A 10922-nucleotide genomic window follows, 5' to 3' on the forward strand; every position below is an offset into this window, starting at 1 on the left:
TCTCTCCTGAGATGCTGCCTGACCTGCTGAGTTTCTCCAGCATTTTGTGTCTACCTTCATAAGACTCTGAAATCTCTTTATGTTTAGATGATAAGATATTTTTTTTCCTACCAAAATGGACAGTCTCCCATTTCCCCATGCACTATGCATTTGCAACATCTTTCTTTACTCTTTCACTTCACTGTGTCACCTCAACATCACAGCTTAATATCCTAACTAGCATTGTCCCGTGCACATTTAATAACTGCATTTTAGTGCCTTCATCTGTTGTTTAGGGCCATGCACATATCCCGAAAGCACGCCACTCACATTTATGTAGGGAAAAAAACTGCAGATGCTGGTTTAAATCGAAGGTAGACACAAAATGCTGGAGTAACTCAGCGGGTCAGGCAGCATCTCGGGAGAGAAGGAATGGGTGACGTTTCGGGTCGAGACCCTGAGTTACTCCAGCATTTTGTGTCTACCCACTCACATTTATGCCAACGCTCTTCCCTATTAACCCTCCGGCTACACCAGAAAAATTACCTGCTACACCTATTTCCCACAACAATCTTTGATGTTGCATGTTATCCATTTATACATTGAATCAATTTACTCATAACATGTGCAATGTGATTTTGGCCAAATTGGAAGTTGCTGCAAGTTGTTTGTTGCAGTGAATTTGCAGAGCATTCAAGTAACACATCAATGTTTACCGCTTGCTGCAACAGGTGGCCTTGTATCTTTAGGCATTTTATTCTCCAAACTTGCACATAGCAAAGAATTGTTACTCATCGTTTTCTTTCTTCTTCAGGTCTGGCTTGGGCAGGAATCGTTCTGCGATGGCCCAAGTAACTTTGAAACTGCGATCTGAATATTCAAGTGGACTAGGAGAAAAATTTTATAAGGTAAAGAAGAAGCAAAAATCTTTAAGAGGTTGGAGGCCCCAGCTGGAAAGTGCCTGAAGTGAGCCACCAAACCCTGCAGACAACTGTCAACGGCTCTGCTAGCAATGCTGCTCAAGTGACATTAAAATGAAGTTCATAGCACTGAGCAGCAGGTTACACAATGCAATGGGCAAACTGACTGGCTTTGTCTGCTGAAACTGTGTTTTTAAGATGATACCAAATTGTGTGTAATTTATATTTTGTACAGTGGAGAACAAAATAGTTTTTGACTCAAATTAAAACAGATTTAAACATCGGAAGTATAAACTATTTGTTCCTGCAAAACAAGGGCACGGGAAATATCATGCCAGTATAATAAGTTCGTAGTTCCATTTTACCTTTATACCCTCAGACCTTATTGTGCCCCAGTATTCTCTGGGCCTTATGCTAACTGAGCGATCGCCCAATCTTCCTTCCAAATCCTCGCATAAGGCAAAATAGTTAATAGTTCGCCAACAAAAATGTAATCCTGGATTCCTTCTGTAATCCTTACCTTCCCACATTCTAGAATCTTTTATATCCTTTCCAAATCCATACTCATCATTCGCAGAAATTCTTGTTTGAATTTTTACTATTCTGTTTCAGCCGCTATACAACATGCTATCAAAATTAATAATAAACCCTCAGTCCCTTCTCGTCATTCCCGACCATTGGCAGTCTTTGCCATGGCTGACGATGCAGTTCTCCATGCCTTCCATCATGCTTCAGCTGGATGTTCTGCAGTCACCTGGTTGCAGTCTTAGCATCGCTCCCTCCTATTTCCCAATCCACTCAATCTGCTCCAAGACAACAGTATCGGATTCAAATGTACTGTGGCATAATCCAGCTCCATCTCACCTCTACCTCTTTCCAACCTGTCCACCTACGTTTCTCTCAAATTACCTATCCCACAAATTACCTATCCAGTAATGGATGAACAGAGATTCCCTCTGACCAAATGTAAAGTAAACAAAGTAATTACCATCAATGCCTCCAGTGGCTGTAAACCCTCATCTCTGGCTGAACCAAATTGGGCTCAATCAATGTGTCACATTTGATCTTTGGGCCACATATCCAAATTATCAAAGATCATCTATGACCACCTCAATTTTATTGTCTGTTAAAATCCTTACCCATATCTTTGTTACCTTAGTCCTTGAGTATTCCAACACATGCCTTTCTAGATTCCCTCAGTTTATAAACTTGATTTCATCCAAGACAATATCATCTCAATCCTGTTCACCCACCACTGCTCTTCACTGGCACTTATTACTCGTTCACTCATTGACAACCATGGCTTTAATCTCTGAGTTTCCTCCCTTAATCTTCTCCACCCCTTCTCTTTTAATTCAATCCTTAAAATCTACCTATTGTTACCTGCCCTAGAATCCATGGCAAGTCTTATTTGACACATTTTGCCACATTAATTGTGCTCCATAAATGAACTATAATCCTCCGAAATTTCCACCACCTCCAATGGGATCCCACCACTTGCCACACTTTCCGCAGAAACCGTTCCCCTCGCAACTCCCTGGTTAACTCATCCCTTCCCACCCAAACCACCCCCTCCCCAGGTACCTTCGCATGCAACACCTGTCGTTATACCTCCTCCCGCGACTCTATCCAGGGACGCCGACAGTCCTTTCAGATTAGGCAGAGGTTCACTTGCACCTTGTTCAGCCTCATCTAGTGTATCCGTTCAAGATGTGGACTCTTATACATCGGCAAGACCAAACGCAGACTGGGCGATCGTTTCGTGGAACACCTGATCTCCCGGTTGCCGGACACTTTAATTCTCCTTTCCATTCCTACACAGACCTTTCTGTCCCAGGTCTCTTCCGTTTTCAGAGTGAGGCTAAATGCAAATTGGAGGAACAGCATCTCACATTTCGTTTCGGCAGCTTACAGCCCAGTGGTATGAATATTGATTTCTCTCGTTTCAGGTAGCCCTGGCATTCCCTCTCTCTCTATCCCTCCCCCCACCCAAGTCACACTAGCTTCTCATTTTCACCCTACAAACAGCTAATAATGACCTATTTCCCTTATCATGTTACTTTTTTGCATATCTTTCATTCATTGTTCTTTATCTCTCTTCATCACCGTCTATATCTCTCGTCTCTCTTATCCCTAACCAGTCTGAAGAAGGGTCTCGACCCAAACCATCACTCATTCCTTCTCTCCAGAGATGCTGCCTGTCCCGCTGAGTTACTCCAGCTTTTTGTATCTACAGTATACAGTAAGTAGTTGAAATCCAAGTATTGCATCCAAATCAAAATAATAACTCATTTCATTATGTCCACCAGATTAATAGGTAGCTGGCAAATGCAAGAATCTAACAAACCAAACCAAAGAAAGGTGAGAGAGATGAGGGCTATGGGGCCATGGCCATATTGAATGGTGGGGCAGGCTTGAAATGGACGAGTGAACTACTTCTCCTTCTGGTTTTACATTCTTATCTCAATCATTTCGGCAGGTTATCAATCCTTACCTGAAGCGTCAGCCATCCCTCTCCCTCCACCAGTGTTCCCTGCCTTGCCGAGTTTCTCAAGCAGTTTTTGTTTTGCTATCAGATGGCAAAGTATTATGTTTGTCCACTTGATCTTAACAGTTTGGATTTTTGCATGTTTGTTAACAAATTGGTGCATAGCTCTCCGTTTAGCACCTGTGATGACGACTTCCCCCCCCAAGAAGTTACTGGTGATGGATTTCCCTGTTTCTCAGCCCAACTAAACGAGACTAGACTTAATACATCCTACAGCAGGTTGAAGTTCCTTTAACCAGACCAAAAAGGCAGGCGAAAGATGAACCTACAAGTGAAATGTTGCCAATCACGTTTATTTAGTTTGAGTCGGGGTGCAATGAAAATCTGCAAATAAAATTGTTTTAGGAATTACAGCTCCAGAAGGAATGGGCAAAATGTTTTGTGGTTGTTTTTTTTATTAACATTTAAGGTAGTCTTTTTACAAATAATAAACAGTGTCTTCAAATTTTATTTGTTGCTTTTTTTTTGTCACCAGAATAAATGTAAATGATGCAGTTGTTGTCAGATGATAAAAGAAGCTGCAAATTGTTTGATCCATTTCAGTTGTAAGCCAGTTTTAAGTGGTGGATTTTCATAGATCTAGAATTTTATGACACTAAAGTTTTCCTCAGCTACACTCTCTGATGTTATATACATTATATATTTTTAAAGCCATCAGGTTAATCTTGCAACTCATTAAAAACAAAGAAAGGCAAATTAATCTTCAGATTTTAATTACAGGCTATTTTCAAACGCCATCCAGTTGAGAGGCGGTTTTTTTTTTGCTCTTTGAGGTAGATTATAAATTTAATTTAAAAAAAACTTCGTTGTGCCCTTATTTCGTTTCATTATTAAGCAATGAGATTATAAGAAACCTCTCATTATCCCCTGGGTTTAAGTCAATCCTTGCCGAATCCTCTCGTTTTGTTGTGCAGCCTTTTTGTTCGGAGAGTCCCTGCCTGTCACTTCATTAACCCCGAGTCCTCTTCAAGGCCGGTCGGATTTTCCAGACCCTTTCACACGCCAACAAGCAAAGATAAACAGCCGACTTTCTGCAAATAAACAAATATAAATAAAATATATATGGCAAACTTCGTGAATTAATCGGCTCCCTGCACTTTGCCCCAACTCCACCCTCAACTCCCACCTCGCCCGTGGAGCTCTGCAGGAGTCCGCCTGCGCCGATGTAAATACAGACCCTTTCCCCGTCTCTCCTGGCAAAAGAATGGGACATTTTCCTAATGAATTGTACATGTGGATTCTGAAGTTTGCAAAAAAAAGTCCAAAGTAAACTACCCGGGTTAGATTATTTTAAATATTTGTTTGGAAGTCATTATCAACGTTTCCTTTTGAGACCAATTTTTATTCAGCATAACATCAAAGCCGCCATCAGTACATTCAAATTACCGCTGAAAAGTGACTGTTGAGAAGACATAATTAGAAAAATTAACATAAGGAGCGGGCACGGAGCTCTGCTACATAATTGACGCGGGGTCTGGGCTGGACGTGGCAGGAACTGTGGCCGGGTTATAGATTCTGTGGAAAATAGACACAAAATGCAGGAGTAACTCAGCGGGTCAGGCAACATCTAGTGTGCATTCAATATGCATTCAAGAGAGAGCTGGATAGAGCTCTTAAGGATAGCGGAGTCAGGGGGTATGGGGAGAAGGCAGGAACGGGGTACTGATTGAGAATGATCAGCCATGATCACATTGAATGGCGGTGCTGGCTCGAAGGGCCGAATGGCCTGCACCTGTTGTCTATTGAATAGTGACGTTGGGGTCGAGACCCTTCTTCAGAGAGATTTTGTGCTCTTATCGCGAACGTGAAGCTCCTTCCTTAGACAGGAGGAACTGCCGATTAAATCACAAGGCCAAGGCGGGAGCAGTTCTTAGTCATCCAGCCTCCTGCTTAGGTTCTTGTCTTCTCTGAAAGTTCTTATTGGCAGAGAAAAGGTTTAAGGTTTGTAGGGCGAATAGAATCGGCAGAAGATTCCTACCACACAGGGTTGAATGAAGCACACTAGATGTGAACAGCTGACACTGGACACTGAGATGAGAGAGGACCGTGAGTATGGGAGTCATAGAACCATTGGGTCAAACAGCACAGAAACAGGCCCAACTGGCCCACGCCGCGTGTGAAGCGAGGCCGAGGGAGTTTACCATTGAAGCCGTCCCCCCATTGAGCAGACCGTGTCTCTGCACGTCCTCCCCACGGCGGGTGTTTCTTCATATGAATGACCATTTTGAAACACTCAGTTGCTTTCCTCCCGGTCCCAATTCTTTCAGTTCCAGAAAACTAACTTTTCCTGGGCCACAACTGACTTCGTGGGGAGCGGTAACATTTTACCGGCCCAACAAAGATTACTTTTTGCATATCTTTCATTCATTTGTCTAATGCACTGTCTATATCTCTCGATTCCCTCTCCCCTGACTCTCAGTCTGAAAAAGGGGCTCGACCCGAAACGTCACCTATTCCCTTTCTCCAGAGATGCTGCCTGACCCGCTGAGTTACTCCAGCATTTTGTGTCTATCTTCGGCTTAAGCCAGCATCTGCAGTTCCTTCACTCACAAAGATGTACAGCACCACTCGGGGTCACGCGGGAGGCCCTTCGGCCCACTGTATCCATGTCTGCCAATGAAGGAGTAATTTATTCACCTGGGGATTCAGTGCCTGATCTTGGACCGAGCAGCTGTTCCGACAGTGCACGTTATAATTAACTACATTTCTCCGCACCTGATATCCTCCGAAATCTCCTCTTTGTTGCGATTACAACCTTGCAGTAACACCCTGACCTGAAATGAACGGGCGCTTTCTGTGATTCCACCTTATCCCATTATCTCTACATCGGCCAGAAAGGCAAATCCATTCAGCTCCTGGGTGCCTTTTTTAACCAACTCACCTGGTCCCCCACTATCTGAAGAGATATGGAGAGTCGCACTATGTTCCTCTATATTTCTCAGTATCCTGCCGAGTGTTTAATGTCCCAAGCCTAGTTTGCCCTTCTCAAACGGCACATGTGCGGATCAGCCTCGCTTCGCCACTGGAGACATAAGAAACTGCAGATGTTGGAATCCTGAGCAAAAAAAAACAAAGTGCTGGAGGAACTCAGCAGGTCAGACAGCATCTGTGGAGGGAATCAACAGACAATGTTTCAGGTCAGAACCCTTCTTCAGACTGAAGTGCCCAGACCCCCAAACTGAGTGTGAACTTGAAGTATCTGCGGCATAAGCACTTAGGAGCCACCATTGCTGCATTGTGTGGGGTCGGTATCTGTGAGAGTGGGAGGAGAGACTGAAGAAGGTTTCAGACCCGTAACGTCACGCATCCATGTTCTCCAGAGATGCTGCCTGACGCGCTGAGTTCTTCCAGCATTTTGTATCCTTTTGTGTAAACCAGCATCCGCAGTTCCTTGTTTCTACTCTTTGGGGGGTGTGATTAATCCCATGCCTGGTCAAAGTTAAACATATATCTTCACCGTTTAAATAAACAATTACATTGTGAATAGAAGGATTGGGGAGAGTTGCTCCTTAAACATCAGGTCCAAGTAGCAGTAAGATGAGCCGTGGTCACCTGGTTGCGTCCGCTCCCTGCGACAATATTCAAAAAAACGATTCTCACTCCTGATGTGTCATTCTTGTCTTTACTGGCCCGTCGGTGGTAAATCGCTGCTCTGAGCTGCATTCGGTGCTGACACGTTCGGATTAGCAGCTTCCTATTGTGCTACGCATTCTACTGTTAATGGTGTTTGTATAATCTTATTGCTCATCAGCGGTGATCAAGCCACCTAACTAAAAAAAAGCATATTCTTTTAAAGTATGGATTTGAAGAACCGTGATTAATTTTAATGCTTAATGTCTTCTGACGTTCATCAGAAAGGGGAATTTTCATATCAGTAATTTGCATCTGGAGCAAAAATTAAAGCGATCGGTCATTTAAAAAAAATTTGAAGTTGTAAAAAATATTGAAGCTGCAACTTTAAAAAAAATTGGGGGGGGGGGGGGGTTACACATTCTATCCCTCCAAGACTTTAAAATGAGAAATCTAGAAACTGTGATTATGAAACGGGATACATGTGCTCTTAAATAAGGATGTCCGTCAAAAAAACCCTCCCTCTGTCTCTCTCGCTTTAGTGATGGTGTCGGCCTAATCATTGTAATCGGGCGAACAGGGCGAGAAAGGGAATTTCGGTCGACTGAAGGTGTAATTGAGTCGTTTCAGTCTGCCGTAATTTTAGTCACATTAGTTCAAATGTGAGCCTTCGCTTTGTATCAGGTCACCGGCGGTTCTGTTGCATCCACTGTAAACAAACACGATGCAGGTACACTTAACGGGCTCGTTCATATCGGTGACATAAATTGGGCGCTCTAGTTCCTGAGTGACATTGACTGGATACGTTTCCACACAAACTGCCCTTAAAGTCTGAAAAAATCCGAAATCACACCAGTCTGAATTTTATACCCGCTGACGTTGACAGTTGAGAGACGCAATCCCATCGCATAATGTATAGAAATATATTTTAACCGAGTGATCAGAAGCAATTTATTCGTTCGCGGGATAAGTAGGTCGCTGCACAACAGCTACTTATTGTCCAATTGGCCACTGAACGGCGAGGTCGCTGGGTCAATTTAGAGGGCATTGGGGTGTCACGTCTAGACCAGACCAAGTTAGTATACCCTGAAGGAATCGATGAACGTGTTCGTAAGAAAATTAAGTAGTTTCATGTTCACTATCATTGATATTAGGTTTTTAAGCCAAATGATTTAATTAATTAAAATTAATTTCCCCAACGTCCGTGATGACACCGGGACTCGTGTACAGGGACCAACAAGTCCCCTTATCTGGTCCATTAAATTGAACTCTATATTATTTACTGTAGAATAAGAACCAGCTTACTGCCTTTACATAAACTTCGTACAAAACCCAGAGTTGCTAAAATGTGCCGTGAAGGGAGGACGTTGAGGAGCAGCCTGTGTCGGGTCAATTAAACTCTGAAGTATTCCGTTGAAAAGATCAACGCTCTGGTGGGTTTATAAACTTATTCTGCCTCTCGCAACTGGTAAACCAAATCCTTCGAAATTTCCAGATATAAAATACAGTTGGTGCTGATTTTTTTTTACACCGAACCTTCTTAATTTGGCGACAAATCAAGGCTTTGAAGATATCGTCTTAATTATGGTTTTTGGTTCAATATTCCCGTCAAACCCACAAGTGGAAAAGCCAGGTTGTCAAACGCCTCGTCCACAGTAATGTACAGAGTGGGTACATTGGAGAAACGTCAATAATGTTATTGGTTTAAAAAACACGTTTTCCCCATAACTGTAACTATTTGGAAAGAAAACAGTGCCCCTTTGCAAAATTCTGAATTTCCAAATTCTGTTAATTTATCGTTTGAAATTTTAAAAAACTCTTTTGGGGCATATTTTAGGATCGATGGCGAAGCAGTTTATCAACTAGATTATAATGTTAAAATTAAATAGAATTTTCTGTAACATTCTGTAACTAATACATTTTCAATATTGGGCATGCTCGTGGTTCTGTGATACTTTACACACTTTCTATAGTATTTTGGTGTCCAAATGCTGTAACAAATTGCAAGTAGCGTCTTGATCTTTGTTAATCTGCGATTTAAAAAACACCGAACCACAATTTTATAGTGATTTTTCTGATCTAAACAATATTACATAAAGGCGACATGGGTTCACTAGGTACAGACACACACACAGAGACGCGAAGACATACGCGCACACAGACTCGCAGACATACAGACAGAGAGCCACGCGGAGACATACACGCACAAAGATAGACACACACATACATAAACACACGCACACACACACACACACACACTGACACATAAATACAGACACACAGGCATACATACAGACTCACAGAGGCACACACAGAGATATACACACATAAACACACTGACACTAACACAAATACAGTCACACACACAGACAATACAGACAGAGACACACACACAGATACACACACACACACACACATAAACACACACACACAAATACCGACACACACACGCACACACACATAAACACACACACGCAAATACCAACACACACTCACACACACATAGACACACACATAAGCACACACTAACACACAAATACAGACACACACACTAACACACAAATACAGACACACACTTATACACACAGATACACACACACTAACACACAAATACAGACGCACACACACATAAGCACACACTAACACACAAATACAGACACACACACCAACACACAAATACGCACACTAACACACAAATACAGACACACACACTGACACACAAATACACACACACACACACACACACACACACACATATAAACACACACACACACTAACACACAAACACACACACACACACAGACACAGAAACGCGTACGCACACACAATTAAACATAGTCCACTGGGTTCAATTAAAATTGTATTAAAACTCATCCGGTTGCAAGTAATATTGATGAAGCCTGTGTCGAAATTACTTACACCAAAAAAAAAGAAAGTTTATTTGAATGAGATTGTCGGTAGCTCTCAAATTGTCCCAAAAGCAATCTGTTTTTTTCGGCGCATTCTGCCTGGGTGATTTACCACACATCACTCGCTTTGTGACTCGGATGATCCCATCGAGTTTTAACACCATTACTGCTGATCTCGACTTGCCACAAATATTCCCTCTGCTTCCCACCGTTGTTTCCGTCTGACCTCTGGAGCAGCGAAAACCTTTACATAAAGACAACCTCCAGTCTAAAGGAAGATCGCGGCTTCTCTCAGATTGAAATGATATAAATCAACAGGCAAAATCCCAACTATTAATTGTCAGAAATTGACCCAAGCCTCATAATTAATATTTACAACGAACACTCTAAACCATCTGATAATAATGTAATGTTTAAATGAAAGGCGGGATAATAGTATTCGACCAGCGATCAAAATGTTGTCTGTGAAAATCGCACTTGACTGCCTCAATGTGATTCAGGTTGTTGGCCTTGCAAACCAGGACTACAAGTGAGGAGGGAAATAATGAATAATGTGGCGTTGTGGTTGTTCTGGTGTATCCAGAACTCTTCAGAACGCTGCCTAACTTTCCCCAGTTAAATCCCTACCTGGGGGGTGAGACAAATCTCCTCACAACCCCATTGCCCGTATCCGGTCACGATTAACATCAAAAAGATTATCTGCTCATCTTGCTGTACAGAAGGGCCAAAACGTGGCGAACAAGTTGCCATGGGATGAAAGTGTAAGAGAGAGTTGGTCAGACACCCATCTAGGGGGCTCCTGACGCGGGAGACGTGGCCCTGAGCTGCGACCTAATATCCACGTAATAGTTTATTCTTCAACTTCTGCATTTTCAACCATGGAAACCGACAATTTAAAGGTTGTTTCTAGAATTATTTTTAAAAGCGTCTAAGTTCTGCTAGTAAACTTTTGTTTTAATAAATAAGAGCGAATCCTTTATTGAATGAAATATAATT

At 42.4% G+C, this 10922-nt stretch overlaps 1 protein-coding gene across 1 annotated transcript in view; it reads left to right on the top strand.

Moving 5' to 3' along the window:
- The window catches only part of ddx31 (DEAD (Asp-Glu-Ala-Asp) box polypeptide 31), an 89483-nt gene extending 85622 nt beyond the window's left edge, over positions 1 to 3861 (top strand). Inside the window, exon 20 of the mRNA XM_078425801.1 lies at positions 794 to 3861. Coding sequence (XP_078281927.1) covers positions 794 to 944 — 151 coding nt within the window. The 3' untranslated portion in view covers positions 945 to 3861. The remainder of the gene's footprint in view (positions 1 to 793) is intronic.
- The last annotated feature ends 7061 nt before the right edge of the window (positions 3862 to 10922 follow it).

Source organism: Rhinoraja longicauda, chromosome 31 (assembly GCF_053455715.1).
Source record: "Rhinoraja longicauda isolate Sanriku21f chromosome 31, sRhiLon1.1, whole genome shotgun sequence".
NCBI classification, from domain to species: Eukaryota; Metazoa; Chordata; class Chondrichthyes; order Rajiformes; family Arhynchobatidae; genus Rhinoraja; species Rhinoraja longicauda.